General features: G+C 34.0%; 1 protein-coding gene across 1 annotated transcript; it reads left to right on the forward strand.

Annotated features, from left to right (window-relative positions):
* The first annotated feature begins 1,127 nt into the window (after positions 1 to 1,127).
* LOC106672893 (phosphatidylinositol 4,5-bisphosphate 3-kinase catalytic subunit delta isoform) lies at positions 1,128 to 13,239 on the forward strand. The gene is made up of 19 exons (XM_014404686.2): positions 1,128 to 1,373; positions 1,510 to 1,633; positions 1,711 to 1,879; positions 4,176 to 4,404; positions 4,466 to 4,692; positions 4,766 to 5,012; positions 6,031 to 6,431; positions 6,514 to 6,713; positions 6,787 to 6,906; positions 8,705 to 8,849; positions 8,918 to 9,048; positions 9,124 to 9,267; positions 9,340 to 9,609; positions 9,694 to 9,882; positions 9,971 to 10,113; positions 12,076 to 12,227; positions 12,299 to 12,469; positions 12,559 to 12,678; positions 12,736 to 13,239. The coding sequence occupies exons 3-19, from the start codon at positions 1,739 to 1,741 to the stop codon at positions 12,862 to 12,864; spliced, it is 3,159 nt and encodes a 1,052-aa protein (XP_014260172.1). The 5' UTR covers positions 1,128 to 1,373; positions 1,510 to 1,633; positions 1,711 to 1,738; the 3' UTR covers positions 12,865 to 13,239.
* The last annotated feature ends 4,341 nt before the right edge of the window (positions 13,240 to 17,580 follow it).

A 17,580-nucleotide genomic window follows, 5' to 3' on the forward strand; every position in this document is an offset into this window, starting at 1 on the left:
TTCAAAAAAGATTTTTATGCCGATACATTATAGAACAATCAAAGAATACATAGACACTATACTCATCGTTAATATCAGATCTGAAATTGACGACTGTTCTGTATAGAAGGAAATTCTTTGATCGCATATTATTGTATAAATTATTACATTCCTTAACTGACTTAACCGAATCAGCTTTCATGTTCCATGCTCCAAAAATCAATTAACATTCTCCATTCTTTGTCATAGAACTAATTATGCAAACTTCAGTTTTACACCGAAACCGACAAATTTGTTAGATTCTTTCAATATATAAATATAATTAATTATTAAGAAATCGTGAGATGCGGTCTGGTGTGACGTAGTTTCAGAAAAACATTTTCTTTATCGTGCCAATGTTTCGATCTTTATTGGGATCATCTTCAGGGCCTGGGATTTACAAACATTGTTTAAATTTAACAAATACATGTTATCAATGATCAATAAAAATCGAAACATTGGCACCATAAAGAAAATGTTTTTTTGAAACCTAATAATTATTGACTAATGGTCACTACTCACCATTCAATATAATTAATGTCAGTTTAAGCAAATTTTATAATAAAAAATTGAAGATTGTATCATTAATACAATTAACTAATATTGAATTTGATATAATTAATAATTGATTTATATAGTTTAATAATGTCAGTATTTAAAATTGTTTCAATTCATTTAATTTTTTTTTAAATTTTATAAATATTTCTAAATTTACGTACAGTTAAACCTTTATACTTTTATTATATACATTTGTAATTGGGAAACCTTAAAATAAATAAATAAACTAGAGGGAGTAGAATTTTTATTTGTATTTTAAATTAATATATTTTAATTAACACCCTAGTTGTAATTTGTCATAAAAGTTGTCTTTGTAGTTAATGTCGTTGTCACGGGAGTCGTCCGTAGCCCGTGACTGTTGATGTTTGTTGTTTGTAGTTCAGAATTGAGAAGTCCAAAGGGTCCGAGTGAAAATTTGAAAAATAAGACGCTCACCGTTACCCGAAAAAGCGAACAATCTAATAATTCGGCGGACCGTCCACCGTAGAATTAAAAATAACCGTTAAAGTTTAAAAAAAAAAAAAGGGAACAGACTTTTTTTAGGGCCGAGGAAAGGGTGTAAAAAAATATAAACATGCCGTAGCCTGCTCGGGCATAAAAGCAGAAAATGGCCACCGACTACTTGTCATTATTCTTTCATGTTTTGGCTTGTAAATAGATAAGAAGACGTTTTTCAAAAATATATCCACAATTTTGACTCGGAACCGTGAGTCGGAAGGCGCCCGTGTTATGTACGGGAATCCAACCCAGCCCGGTACCGTCGAATATGTGTTTATACAACAATTTGTGATATAAGGGTAAGTATATCAAAACACGGTATATTCCGATTTTGAAAACACCCCGTAAAAAAAAAAAAAGAAATCTGTTTTACGCCCGTTTCCAACTACAACTCCGCCAGACGAATCTTTTATCTATAAACAGTGTTTATTTTAGGTTAATAGTACAGTTTGATGGGTGATGAAAGGCAGGCAGGACTGATATTTTCTGAATGTCACATTCTATCGTCCTGCGGGATATGCGGTGGTTGTGAAAAAGTCCGAGTGACGTTATAAATCCGGTGAGATTTTCAATCTTCACATATTGTCCTACATTGAAAAGTTAAGTCGGTTCCATATCATTGTTTCCGCTTTTTAGTCGAGTTGTACCAGCTTTGTTTTATACAATGGTTCATATGCCAAGTACTTATGCCCATGATTTTTGGCTGCGGGCCTCGACTGATGTCGAATTGAGCTGCCTTATGCCGACGGGCATGTTGATCCCTATCCAAGTCAACAAATATGCAACTCTCCACGAAATTAAAGAGGCAAGTATATAATTCTAATTAAATATTTATAAATTATAAACACAATAACTAATTTAAAAAAGTAAAAATAAAAAAACAGAAAAAGAATTGATTAAATAGGGAGTGTCGGTGGCCACAACAGTTAAGGCGCTCATCACTGTAAGGTAAAGATCCTGCGTTCAAATGAAGGGCCACTGAATTTGAACCCGACATACTTACAAATGGCCTTTTTTCAAAAACACCGGCACCCCTAGGGTTGATATGACCTCTGCTGTTAAAAACCCTTGTTAAAAAAAAAAGTGTATATATATCAACCTTTGGCTCAATACGCTGCTGCTCTAACATGAGTTAACGGGACTTTGATCCACTCAGATGCAACTCCGGGTTTGAGTCCTTCTAATGATGCTATCTTTTTCATCACATCTGAGACCTTAGTTAAAAATGATAATTAATTAAATTAATTAATAGGTCGATTATGTCTACTAAATAGATGTACAGATTAATATAGTAATTAAAGAAGTACTTTGCTAACAGCTCCCCTTGGTCACTTGATAAGTTGCCGCCAGAAAATATGGCAAAAAGATGTAAAAATTCGAAAGGTTGAGATGATGATTTGGTGTCCGAGTGGAAGTGGTTAGAGTAGTGCGTATTGAGCCAAAGGTTGTGGGTTCGGATTGTGCACGTGATGCTTGCTTTTTCATCTCAACCTTATGTTAAAAATATAATTGATTATATATATGATTATAAATCATTTGATAGACGATAGACACACAATGAAGAAAGTGTTTGATTGGTATGCAGATAGAAGAAAATGCTTTGAAGCCTGAAAACCTGAAATTCTATTCAGTGTTTCCTATTATCCGCAGTTCTTACTATCCTCAGTGATGCTTGGTTTCCCACATTACAAGAGACTGCTGTGATTTTTATTTAATCACAGAATATCATGTTGTTTTAAAAATTAATCTTGTTTGTTTGGGCTTCAATGTTTTTGTTATTGGTTTGACTGTAATGTGATCTCTCTTAAGATAACACCAATGTTTACACTAATGAAGGTGGTATTAAACTCTAATCCGGTATTAGTTACATGTTCGGACGATTAAAATGGCTAGTGTTGTAACTCAACTTCACTCTATTTTGCTTTATGAATGTCAACTCGGTTTCAAAGTGATTGAGGCTGCTTGTAAAATACATTCGGTATCCTGTATCAAAATCTAGGTAAATGGATACCACACAGTTTATAACTAATGCCAATAAGTTTTTACATGTACCTATAACATCTTATTTAACTTTTAAAAATAGCACAAATTAACTTCATTTACATATTTTCAGTATTAATGCAACATTAATAGTCATATTTTAGGGTATTTTTGATTAGCTTTAGCTAGATCGTCATTTATTCAATCTGCCAATACTAACATAATAAGGATTGGTGGAATACTTGCTATTCCACCATTAATTTATTGTAGAAACTAAATAATTAACATAATTATGTAATGTAACATAATTGCTGTCGTTCAGGAGGGATAACCCTTTATCTAATAAAATTCCAAGGACTATGCCAGGATTCAAACCCAGATCCACTAGTCAAATTTGACTTAACCACTCAGCTACTAGGGTCCCAAGCATAATTGATTATTATTTATTTATGTAAACTCAATTTTACACATATATGTATCATGCACTCGAATGTGTAGATTTGAACTTATGACTCTCTTGAATCACTACACTTCATTTTTGGCCAGGTCTTATCATCAGTTACAGAATATATTAATTATATTAATGCATTAATTATTATATAATTATAATAATATAATTCCATTACACAGTATTCTATATACATGGACTCATATTTGCTTCACCTAGCAGTTCTCCGCTTAGCCCATGGAATTTAATTTATTAATTGAGTATAATTTGGAAAAAAGTTAAATCCTCCTGTATGAATATTTGACCTCATATGTCGAAAAGTGTATGGCATACAACCTAATAATTGCCCTCACATGCTGAGTATATGGTACACGACCTAATGAGGGTAAGGAGACCAAAATGATCAGTAACGACCAGATAACAAATAATTTGATATGAATATAACAATTAAATCACAATTAGAGAATAAATATATCGTTACAACTTTTTTTTTTTTAATTGGTGGTTTATAACTTTGATAGTCATTTTTGGAGGTAAAAACTGTTATTCAATTCAAAATCAACACAATAATTGATGTGATATTTCACTAACCAAAAATAAAATAAAAAAATTTAAATGTTTTATTTTTTCTGCAAAGTATGGTTGAGTTAAACAAATTTTATTGTAATTTAAGGAGTTGTTTGAAGAAGCAACAAAGTTTCCAATGCATTGGACCCTTCAAGATGCCTCGTCGTACGTTTTCTCTTGCATTAACAGCATGGCTGCCACTGAGGAGTTGCTGGATGAATCAAAACGGCTTTGCGATGTCAAACCATTTGAGGCCGTTCTCAGACTCATCGAGAAAAAAGGCAACAAATCGGAAAAAATGCTCAATGCTCATATCAGTCACCTCATAGGAAAAGGTATTAATATTGCGTAACTACGTGTGCTTTCTTATTTCAATTGAACGCCTTGTTTTTATAGCTCTACATGAATTTGATACCTTGAAGAACCCTGAAGTGAACTACTTCAGGTGGAAGATGAAAACATTGACTGATGACATACACAGATCCTGCCAAAATAAAGACTGGCTAGAACGGCTATGTTGCCAATATCCACCCAGGATAGATACCTCTAGTCTCACTCAGTCTTTAAATAGTAAACTGCAAGGCGGCAACTTCTTTCTCTTTATCAAATTCCAAAAAATGGAGGTATTTCAAGAATATTTTTTTAATCATTTTATGTTTTACTTATACTAATAAATTTATAAATTATATCTTACAGTCCTCATTCACTTTAAATATACCACATCGCACAACCCCTCACCAACTAATGACGACAGTGCTGAGCAAAAAGGTTCGAACTCACCAGCTAAGAGGGGAAAGAGTATCTGATTTTGTCTTTAAAGTGAAAGGCCAGGAAGAATATCTTGTAGGGGATGTTCCTCTCATCCAATTCAAATATATACAGGAATCTCTGGAAAGAGGTGTAGAGCCTACACTTATAGTCGTCGATGTCAATACTATCCCAGGTATTCACAATACTTAATGTAGTCATAAATAAATAAGGTTTATGAGATATTGCTCTAAGGCCTGTGACATAACCTGTAGTTCAATTGTCTCCGATAATCCTGGCTGTTTTTGTCTGTCAGATGTAATCGTTATTTGGAATGTGTTGTTTATTATCTTAAATAGTGGCTGAAAGACCAGGGTGATCGGAGAGAATTAAGATGCAAAAATCAATTTATTGGTATAATACAAAATTGAATTGAAGTATCAAGTCAATACATCTTTTATTTATTTGTTTTTTATTAATTATGGCATGGCTGCACAGGTGTGAATTCATGCCACGTTACAGCGGGGTAGGGATAAAAGAGGTGGCCACAAGGCCTACTGCACCTCGACCTGAATTGATCTATTGTGCTCCTTCAGCGGGATAAAACACACAATAAGTACAATTAATTTATTCAAGTTAGGGTGGTCAGATGCTGCGCGAATTCACCCGCATTGGAGGCAGACTGGTTGCAATAGTAAATGCACCTGGGTTTATTTGTTTGATGTTATTTTATGCTGGAGTGACATATAAATGGGAAATCAAGCTGCAACTTTTTTTATGCTATATTATATACGATATAGGCCAGATTATATGCTCTAGAATATTACGTGTAAGTATGAATTTTCCCTTCACTGGCTTGTTTCTATATATTGGATGAATTCAGCATTTTCTGTTATGTTGACATCGGGAATGATGAATAAACAACCATGGCACAAAATGCAACAACTGTATTTTCAGTTAAGAACCATTTCATCAATAGTGTGTAAAGGCACACTAGAAAGTGGAGGTTTGTGCAGCCAGAGTACCGATTTCAGCAGCGTGAAAAACAGCTCTTGTTTTATACTATGCAGGAATACCAGGTGGTATGAAAAAATGCAACATAAACATGAATTCTCGCCCATGTGGCCATAGCCGTATTGTCCTTCGCTACTTAGTTTATTTGGCATGTCCTATGTAATAATAAAAATAAAATTTATAAATTTTAATTATTTCAGTGAATTTGGAAAATTATGATGAAGATGTTGATGAAGACAAGCGGGTTAGGTCATCGTCTACGCTTACATTAAGGAAGAAAGGAAAACTCATTAGCTCATGGAACATCAACGATCCATTTGCATTCCAAGTCAATGCGATTTGCAGGCTTAATTGTGATTCTACAAGATCTGTCGATGTTTGTGTCCAAGCCGGGCTTTTCCACGGCGGCAAAGCTCTGTGCGAACCACAAAAAACCTCGAGTCAGCCAGTTTCAAAAGAAGGTGAATGCACTTGGGATGAGGATCTTCAATTTGACATCAAGGTTTGTAACATCCCGAGAATGGCTCGCCTGTGCTTTTGCGTTTGTGAAGTATCAAAAACGAAAGGGCTGAGATCAAGAAAGTTAAAAGATGCCAAACAGGTAAATTCATTTACCCCTTATTATTTTTATTATTATTAATTCAATCATTGCAAAAATTTAAATTTCTATCTTATTTTGTCAGGAAATGTATATCGAGCCTTTGGGTTGGGTTAACACAACAGTTTACGACTTTAAAAATCAGTTAAAAACAGGTGCTATGACACTGTACATGTGGACATACGCAGAAGACACTCAGACTGATGATCTTCTACACTCATTAGGCACAGTTGTCTCAAACACAAATGTTGATCAAGCCGCTGCTTTAACAATTACATTTCATAAGTAAATCATCTTCATCATTAAACAAAAGTCTTGTCAATTCATTTTGTAATTTGTTGAATTAATTTTTATATAGATTCCATTCCGAACATACAGTAGTATATCCTCCTTTAGAAAAGGTATTGGAGTACAGCAAAGAAAATGATGCGAGTGCACCTAGATTACAGACTTCACGAAGTGCTTTAGAACATATCAAGTAAGTTTGCAGTGGGCAGCTAAGATTTGAACCTGGGATTCTTACAGTATGGGTTGTTGTACAGTGCTCTAACTGTTGTGGCCACCAATGCACTATGGGCCGGATTGCAATATTTTAGGAAATAGACAAAATTGAACCCTATATTAAAAAACTGAATTATGGGCAAAGTTTAATCTTAATTAATTTAGATAACAGACAAAATAATTGAACCTCGTTTAAAAAAAATTAAATTGTGATCCTTGTATGGCCCATCTTTATGTTGAAGCATATAAAGACTTACAAATACAAAAATTAAAATAAATATGTATAAAATGTTAAATTGTGCAAAAGCCCCTTTCAGTCCTTTCCTGTTGCCCATGCAGTAAAGTTAGTCATTAACTTAAATTACTTAAGTACATTATTCTGTTATTTATTTAGAAAACGTGAGATGCGGTCTGGTGAGATGTAGGTTTCAGAAAAACATTTTCTTTATTGTGCCAACGTTTCGATCTTTATTGAGATCATCTTCAGGGCCTGGGATTTACAAACATTGTTTACATATAACAATTACATTTTGGATGTGGAAAAGTGAATTTATACAATGCAAAATTTATATATATATATATATTTTTTTTTATATATATTCAATCAAAGTATTTCTGTTAATATTATTATTATTATATATTATTTTCTGTTATTATTCTGTTAAATACATTGGTTGGATTGGCAGAGGAGCTCTCACATATCACGAGCACTGTCAATGTGTGACCCTCGGGAGAACCTGGCTCGTGTAAGAAGGGTCAACCTTACCTGATGAGCCATGCGAGGTTGACACACCGATACTTACTTTTGGGTTAAAGCCCCGCATATGTTTCTGGCATGCAGAGAAAAGTTGCTCAATGTCTCCCACCTAATTGAAGGGTGAACTCCCTGGCTGTATATAGAGTTTATATTAATCTGTTTATGTTTAGTGGTCTGATTGACCAAATTACTTATTTCAATTAATTATTCTTTTTATGTAAGGTTTATTTCATTACATTAAGTAAATGTACCTAATGTAAGCTTGAGTTGAAAAAGTTAGTGTCATGAGCAGGATTCGAACCCACGACCTTCGGCTGAATACACCTCTGCTCTTACTGCTTGAGCTATTGTGACTTCGATCCACTTGGCCACTACCTCTCGACCTACAACCTTTTGAATTTTCCCTCTTTTTGCCATTTTCCAAATTTTGTAATCAGGATTAGATTCTCAGGGATAGTTAGGGTGGTCTGATTGACCAAATTTTGTATTTATTGGCATGAATGTGTGGTGTGAGAGGGATGATGGATTATTGAGAACCCCATCAACATTCAGTTAGGTTAGTTATATAGAAGGTGTACTACCCTGACTGAGTGAATGGTATGTAAATGGGTATGAGTGTATTTAGGGTGTGTGAGAGTGTTAATGGATTTAGGAAGTGCTGTTGTGTGCTGAACATGTTAGCTGTTAACAGCACCTGGAGCCTGACCTCAGTTAAATTAAGTTTCAACTGATGGCTGGCCGGAACATGTACGGTTCCTTCAGTTCAACCACCTGCTGGTCATCCAATGGTCTGTTCAGGTGTACCTGACAGGCTTGCATGGGGCCCTTAATGCTTAAACTTTGCTCACAATTTCAATTTTTTAATAGGGGGTTTATTATTTTGCCTATTTCCTAAAACATACGATCTGGCCCACTGTGCGTGCGATGTTCCCAATCATATGTATCATAGCGAAATATTTGATTAAAGTTCAATGTTTATTTAGCTCATCAATATTTGTTATTATTTTCTGTTCATTAGAAGTTTAGCAGGGCGTGATCCTCTTCATGAGATGCATGAACAAGAGAGAAAAGATCTCTGGGCGCACAGATATGATCTTCTTAAAGAAGAAACTGCCCTTCTGCCCAAATTGTTGGACTGTGTCGAATGGAATGACCACAATGAGGTTTCAGTTCATCATTGTGATATATTTAAAAGGCAAACAAGATATAAATTACAAAATTTTATGACTAGGTGAGCGAAGCTATGGCATTGCTGTCCAAATGGCCTCTTCTACCACCTGGCCGGGCATTGGAACTTCTAGATTATGCTTATGCAGACCAGGCAGTTAGAAGTTATGCTGTGAAATGTCTCTCAAAAGTTACGTAAGTGGGGGGGGGAAAATATAACATTGGTAATTCTTTTTGTGTTTTTTATACTTTGTCTAATTTTTTTTATAGTGATGATGAACTATCATTATTTTTATTGCAACTTGTTCAAGCTCTAAAACATGAATGTTATCTTCATTGTGATCTAGTTGAATTTTTACTTAGGAGAGCTTTAAATAATAGAAAAATGGGCCATTATTTATTTTGGCATCTCAGGTTTGTGTTTTTAAAGTGACGTTCGTATACCATATTTAATATCGTTTGTTATCATCAAAACTTTGTCATTAGATCAGAGATGCATGTTGCATCAGTATGGGTGAGATTTGGTTTGATGCTGGAAGCATATTGTCGAGGTTCACCAGACCACATGAAAGCGCTTACACGGCAGGTTGAGCTTGTCAGTAAGTTAAAAGCGACAGCCGAAGCTGTAAAGCAGCGTCGGGACAAAGATAAAGCCCGTGTATTCCTCCAGGAGACACTAGGCGAACAACATATGGCAGAAAGTTTCGCAGGAATTTTAAATCCGGTAGATCCAAGCTATCGGTGTAAAAGTGTCAGGTAAGTTCCTTACACTATATATTGATTTTATTTTACTTTTTTAAAATTTTATTTTACAACAAAATAATTATAATTGCTCCACAGAATTGAAAAATGTCGAGTCATGGACAGTAAAATGCGACCGCTATGGGTTGTCTTAGAAAATGACGATATTTATGGTGATGATATTTATATTATATTTAAGAATGGTGACGATCTGCGACAAGACATGCTTACCCTTCAAATGATTAGAATAATGGACAGACTGTGGAAAAATGAAGGACTCGATCTGAGGTATTTGGTTTATATATATATATATATATATATATATATATATATATATGTTTTTAATCTTCATAATGACAATATTATGTTTTTAAAGGATGAATCCATATGGATGCATTTCAACTGATAACAAAGTTGGATTAATTGAGGTTGTACTCAATGCGGAAACGATTGCAAATATTCAAAAAGAAAAAGGAATGATATCAGTCACGTCTCCTTTTAAGAAAGGTTCTATATTAGGTAATAAAAGAAATTAATTATTGATTAATTATAATTTTGCCAATAAACAGTTGGTAAACCAATTTCGGTTAAACATTACGCTTCTTATAAAGATTACAAAACCGTTTTCTAAAATTGTCCTTATTAAATAATCTCAAAAATTACTTTTCTTAATCTAAAGTATGTAAACAAAAAATTTACAAGTTGAGTTTAATTATTTAGTAATGTACATCACTGGTATTGGAATGTCAGGGTTAATTTTTAGCCATATGCGTTAGGAAAATATACAAATATGAGAAATTATAATGTTTATGATGGGCTATGGTTGATTATTATTGACAGATATAAACTTACATGTATATATTCAGATTTAGCGGCCCGTGATGGTTCTCTGTCAATCCTCTCATTGTGCTTTTGTTGGAAAAATACTATGAACTGGTGCATCTCAGCGAAATGGTAGTTGTTTTATGGAAACCATTTGATTGTTTGAAAGGTAACAAAAAGGCAGAGGAGGTAACTAAGGCCGGTCTTAACCTCCGCAATCCAGCCCTCTGTCGCTTAATATATAATAAAAACCATGATTAATATAGAATGTGGTAGCATCAATGGGCTGGATTGGCTGAGTACTCATGTATAAAGAGTACTGTTGACAGGTAGCCCCTGGAATATATTTCTATACGGCTTTTTGTACTCATTCCTGGCCTAATTTTTGGGAGCTCGCAGACATTTGTGAATTGAGTTCCCAATGTGTTCTTCCATCATTTTTGAAGGGGGTTGGGGCCAAATTCAGGATTGATGAAATTTCATTGAGGCCACTGGCCTAGGTAAGCATAAAAAAGTAAAGAGGCAGCGGTGAGAATCGAACCCATGACCGTGATATCTACTAACTGAGAGTCTAACCACTCAGCTACGGACATTTCCCGATCTGATTCTTAGAAGAAAGGTCATCCTCTCCCAATTAAGGATAGACGGGTTGACACATAGAATTTTGGCAAAACCTGTAATGTGTTCAGCATACAAAAAGGTCGGTCGATGTGCTCCTCCTATCTGTAGGGTGCAATTCTTTGGCTTCATAATGAGTGTGTAGGAAAAATGAGAATTGCTCTTGTGGATGGCAGCAGTATCTGAGGCTCTTGTTCGGATTCTTGGAAGAAAAAAAAAGGATTGTTTATTGAATATAGTGCTAATTGTTGATCCTAATTAAGTGAATGGTATGCAAAAAGGGCTATGACACAAATAGCAGTTTTGATGAAATCATTAATGTGGTGGTTTTTCCACAAAAAAACACTTTCAAAACGAACTTGGGGGGGAGGGGTCCATCTCACTGACTTAGTTTCAAAACAGCCAGGCAATACACATCCATCATGTCCTACTCTCAACAAAAAAACAATCCACCAACTCCGTTTTCCTCTCATTAAAAGCTTTGGTCAAAAAACTTCTTGTGACAGGCCGAAGAAAGAATGTATTTAAGATTATTTAGAGATCATGAGATGCGGTCTGGTGGGATGTAGGTTCACGACCTCTAGATAATCATTAATTAACAGTCACTAAATACCATACAAATGTATTTAAGAGTAGTGAGTGAGAGTGGATTGATTTGGGTTTAGGGCTGATCGCGTTGGGGCTGAAATGACCTAGCTGTTAATAACACCTAGAGCCCAACCTCAGCGGTCGGATGGTGTGACCCCAGACTGCTACTACCCGGGGTGGTCTTGAGGCATATCAGTAATTTATTGTAAATTACAAAAGGACGGTGGACTGTATGAAGTGATAGGCTCAAATCTGTATGTACATGGATGCGCAGATTTAAGCTTATATAAATCAGTAATCAGCAAAAACAAACAAAAAAATTTGAAAATCAAAAAGTATCGAATTGATATTTTTGTAGTATAAATATGTACCCTAAATATTTGTCAAAGAATCGAAATGTTCTAAGAGTTATTTGTGAAAGTATTTATTAAATATATTATTTGTTTATTTCAGCTTGGCTAAGAGATCATAATACAAGTAAGGCTAGCTTAAATAAAGCAATAGAAGAATTTACTTATTCATGTGCTGGATATTGTGTCGCTACGTATGTACTGGGAGTCGCTGATAGGCATTCCGACAACATTATGGTCAAAAGAACCGGTCAGGTTAGAATTCTCTAACTTTTCTCAGTTTTGTAAGAATGTGCAAAATAAGCTAACATTCAAAAATGTTGAAGCTGTTCCACATCGATTTTGGCCACATCCTGGGCCACTTTAAAGAAAAATTCGGCTTCAGGAGAGAAAGAGTCCCATTCGTTTTGACGCACGATTTTGTTCATGTCATTAATAAAGGACAGACAAAAAAGGAAGCGATGGAATTCCAGATATTTCAGAAACATTGTGAACAGGTACTATTCATTTCAAAGTATTTAACATGGTATTTCAAAGTTTTTCTTGCTGTATTTTATAGTTTTCTTTTGTTTAAATTATTTTTTAGGCATTCCTGATACTAAGAAGGCATGGAGGCTTAATACTTTCCCTGTTTGCAATGATGATCTCGACTGGCCTTCCCGAGCTCTGTTGTGAAAACGATCTTAACTACCTCAGAGAAACATTGGTCAGAATTTTAAATGTTTTTATGTTTGACTTCATAATAATCTAAATCTTTTTCTAGGTGCTTGATTTGTCAGAGGCAGACGCTTTGGCACATTTCCGGTCAAAATTTGATGAGGCTCTTGGAAATTCATGGAAAACATCACTCAACTGGGCATCACACAACATGGTGAAGAACAACAAGCAGTAAATAATTATAGAATTTTGTCTCTCCCATTGAAGCTACAAAGGCAATTTTCAACGCTCTGACTGACGACTGCGGAACCAGGGTACTCTTAAACAGAGCTCCGAGTTGTCAATATGTCGGGAAGAATTATCTAGACTTTCCGAGAAGAGCCAGACCAAGCTTTTCGTACAAGGTATCGATGTAAGTAGTGCCTGAAGTAAGCTTTTTGAAGCAGCATCAAGGCCGGAAATTATTGACTGACTTATCTCTTCTTAAATGAAGCAAATCCAGTCCAAAGAAAAATGGCTCATCTGTGATCAATATTTTTGGCTATTCCAACTCATTAGAATAGCTTTTTTTGTCCTTTTTGTTTTTAAATGAAAAAATATCCTGAAGTAATTTTTTTTCATTTTTATTTTATACCGAACTGATTTAAACATTTAAAAGAAAGTACTTTGTTCTGTCATTAATTAGTTTTTAAAAATACCAGGCATGTTTTATGAAGCTGTTATTTTAAACATGCTCTCCCAGTAAATATAAAAGGTGAAAATTTGAATAATTTAAGCCTAAAACAATTGATTCACTGAACATGCAGATCATGGACCATACATTATTCCTTTTAAATTAAGCATTTTCTGTTAGTTTAAATTGTCATTAATGTCCAAAATAAAATTTAAATAAAAAATAGATAATGATTTAAACTAGAAAAGAGCCACTTTAAATTGTGGCTAGTAAACTGTATAAAAGAAGCCTTCCTGCTTTCACATTGCAGGCTTGGGAGGAAAATCATGTTAAAATATATTTTCAACAATATAAAAAAAGGCCTAATATAACTTTTTTTAAAATTTATCAGATGAAATTTAAAACTCAGGATTTAAGAAATAATAAACTCAGACACAGCCGATATTTTAATAATCATATGTGTAACTTTTTAAAAGTTCCTTATTGATTTTTTTGTTACTTAAAAATAAGTTCCTACGTACATAATCGAACTAAAAATGAATAAATAACAGTGTAAACCATTTAGTTTGGAAAAAAGTTGGATTCCGTTTTTATGGGGGAAAAAACAAAGGTTTGCTCAAAGATTAAAAAAAAACATTAAATGAACAATAAATAATATAAATATTGATAAATAATCAGGATTACAGTATGGCATGGAACACATTTTAATTTTTAAGATATCTCGAACACAAATGCCCCAATAATCATTAGTTACTGACTTAGTAAATATTCTAAAAGGTACTTTTCAATTTTGCCCCTTTAAATTTTTCTTTTTAGTTTATAGAATCCATTTTTTCCCCTCTCTTTTTGGTATAAAATACTGTGTCTATGAGTGTAATTTTTTTCTCTTGTAAATTTTCATCCTCCCCATTAATTTAGTAACAAATCAAAACTAATCATATACATTTAATTATTTAGTTGTGTATCTCATTCCATAAAGTGTTATTAGGCGGTCAATAAAAATATCAAAATAATTATATTTAAAATATTAAAATAAAATAATTAATACATTATTATGTAGGTCATTTATGAAATGAGTTTTTCATAAATGACTGTTTTATTTATCAAAATGGATTAATTACAAATGAAAGACTTAAAATTACTCAATACTAATTTTAGCTGAGTAAATGATAAATGTTGACCTAAAATATGGGCCTAGAATCAAATTTGCTATTTTTTCAGTTTTTAAAATTGATTTAGACACCACAGAACATAAAATACTTTCTAGATTTTCTAATAGTGGGGTAAAAAATTTGTAAAAAGTTATAAATAATGTAGGAAAGTGGGGTTATTTTTGCTACCGTCAAATTACAATTCTGATCCATTAAGTTTTGCGAGATGTCCATTTTTTTGTCATCTTATCAAAATGAGGTATGGTTTAAGCTATAAAAAATTGTCCATAGGCTCCATGTTGTATGTTTAATTATTAACTTAATTTCGATGCATGCCACAAAAAAGAAAAAGGAATTTCTTTAAACCAGCGTTCCTCTCTAAATGAACAAGTGCCAAAATAAAATATTAAAACTGTTCCTTTCAAATTTAATTTATTTATAGAAACAATTTTCAAAACAGTCTTGTACAAAGTTTTCAGCTGATGTTGGTTGTACAGTTTGCTCGCACCATGTCTGTGTTTCGCTCTGCTCGCTAGGTCTTGTTTGTATGACTTGTGTTTCTCCTCCCGTTAATCCGAGATTTCGGAAACACACTTTTTCACATCGGTATGTGTCTATCTTTCCGATTATATCAGATAAAGACCTGATATAACGCAGGTTGAACCGTGTGTTTGGTACATACTCTTGAAAGGCCGTAGCTGTTATTCCATAGCCAGCTAACCTTTGGGGTTATCTCTGGTCGTCTTGGTCCTATAGGGAAGAATCTTCCCACTAGGTTATCTGTCACGTCCGTGTTTGCCGGGCGTCTGACATGAAAATTTGGAGTTGGCTCAGCTTGTGCTGATGCTACTGCCATTAACATGTCTCCGGCGATTCCGAGAGATGAGACTTCTTCGAATAAGTTGTGTGAGTCCTCATTTATCTCGTGGTGATGGTAGCCACCAAAGCCTTGCGCAACTTCGACGGGTAGATCGGGCACCTCAAGGCGCGTCTCTTTTCCCATTTTGTCGTGATATATCCCAATCTCTGACAAGTATGCAAAGATGGGTTGCGGTATGTTAAAGTTATCATTTGCTACCACTTTGCGTAGGTCTTTTTCCGCACTTTTAAGCACTGTTTCGCTTTGTTTGGCTTTAACTTCAAGCAATTTGAGATGAAGCATTGCTGTAGCATAGTATGATACCTCTTCTCTAACGAGTAGGCGTTCTAGTTGCCTCTCGTCAGCTCGGTAGCCTTCATATACCTCAGCTGCTACGTCCACGATTTTTGCATAGTTGGCCGCAAAGTCTTGGTGCGATCTCTGTTACACTCATGTCTACACCGAAGATAGACTCGCTGATAATTGGCTCGTTCTTCTGCTCGTTCGCTTTCGTTTGTAAAAACGCGGGTGGTGCTGGTTCCATCGTTGGTGTTCGATTTGCCATGTGTGAGGGTAGTTTTCATTGGGGCTTTGGAGGTACTCTTTTTCCGACCCTTGTAGGATCAAAGTTCTCTGGCTTTCCACGATACCCGGGAGCAATCTTTTGTCTTGTACAAAGTTTTCAGCTGATAGTTTTTATGTGTACTTGATGTCTTCCATTTTCTAAAGATATCCCATAATCAAAATAAATCAAAATAGTTATAATAAAATAAAAATTAATCCTTATAGTTTTTATTATTTACACAAACTTTTTTTATTTTTTTTTATTTTTATTTTTTAAACCCATTTTCTTCATATAAATATAATGTCATCTATAACGCTTTAGAAGGGTTAATTTTCAAGATGAGAGGATGCTAAATATTTTTGTTTCTTATGTTTTTCTATGCAGTTTATGTTAGTGCTCTTATGAAAATATAGGTTAAAACTAATATAAAAATTAAAAGCATGCCATAATTCTTTAATAAGTTTTATTCTTTTTGTAAAAAAATTGTTTTACAAAACTTTACACAAACACACAACACACACACACACACATATATATTGTAAATGACATTGTAAATAAATAGCAGATACTATTTTTATTAAATGAATAGTAAATCATAACAAGTTAAAAAAATGTTTATATTTATTTATTCATTAATTTATTTTGGTACAATGTGACATGTGATTTTAGCTTTGAATTTGTAAATTTTGTACAAGCGATTTAAAACAAAGTTTTACTTTGTCCATTGTTTTCTGTAAATGGATATTAATAGGAATAAAATCATAAGCACATTTGTATTTTGTTCACAACGAAATTCCATTCCAAATTGTCTCTCTAAACATTGTAATGGTTAATTTATCAATGCTGTACTTTCTAATGCATATCCATTACATAATACAATATATTACATGCATGATCCATCTGTTTGATAGAGCAATTAATCATTGTAAGATTTCTTTCTTCTTGGGGTCTACTGGGCAAAGAACCTGTAGTTAAGTCATTTCCAACCAAAGGTACAATTGTGTTAAAAATGACTTTTTTATTCAACTTTATATGTTTAATGGAACTATTTTCTATTAGTTAGTGCCCAGTTGAGCTATTGATAGGATTGGTATGGATTGTCATGTCTGAGATGAGTGTCTGTCGGTATGTCTAGATCAAACAAAGCTTGTTAACAACCTATGATACAGGTATAGTAATTAATTTTGAGGTATTTCACCAGATTGGATGGGTTTATGCAGAGTTCCCATTAGTTAGTGTAACATCTGTTGATATGGTTGACCTTTTTGTCCCACTGTGATATAGCATTTATGTAAGGTTTAAGGATTTCTTGCGCTGATGAGAACAATTCAATCTCAATACTTTGAGTAGTACTTAACTTTTCTTCTTATTTTTATGAATATTTTGTGATCATCCTGGTCTGCCTGTCTGATTGTTGGCAATTATTTTATCTTCCATTGTATGTATTTAGCATTTTGTGTGACTGCATGTTATTAACATCAATGTAAGATGTTAAAAGTAACTAACTCACCTTGTTTGTGTATAGGGTGATGATGGAATCTCAAGTAATCCATCAGGCATTGTACATTATCAATCACAGAGAGATTCTCGATCCTTTCCAGGATTCCAAAGACCCTGGGGACTGTTTGAGTTCTGTCATTTGTGATCATCCTTGCCAGTTTATCCTTTCAGAGTTATGATTTAGCACAACCGACAATGGGGAA

The sequence above is a fragment of the Cimex lectularius genome, unplaced genomic scaffold (assembly GCF_000648675.2).
Source record: "Cimex lectularius strain Harlan isolate CLEC.00 unplaced genomic scaffold, Clec_2.1 scaffold46, whole genome shotgun sequence".
Classification (NCBI taxonomy): Eukaryota; Metazoa; Arthropoda; class Insecta; order Hemiptera; family Cimicidae; genus Cimex; species Cimex lectularius.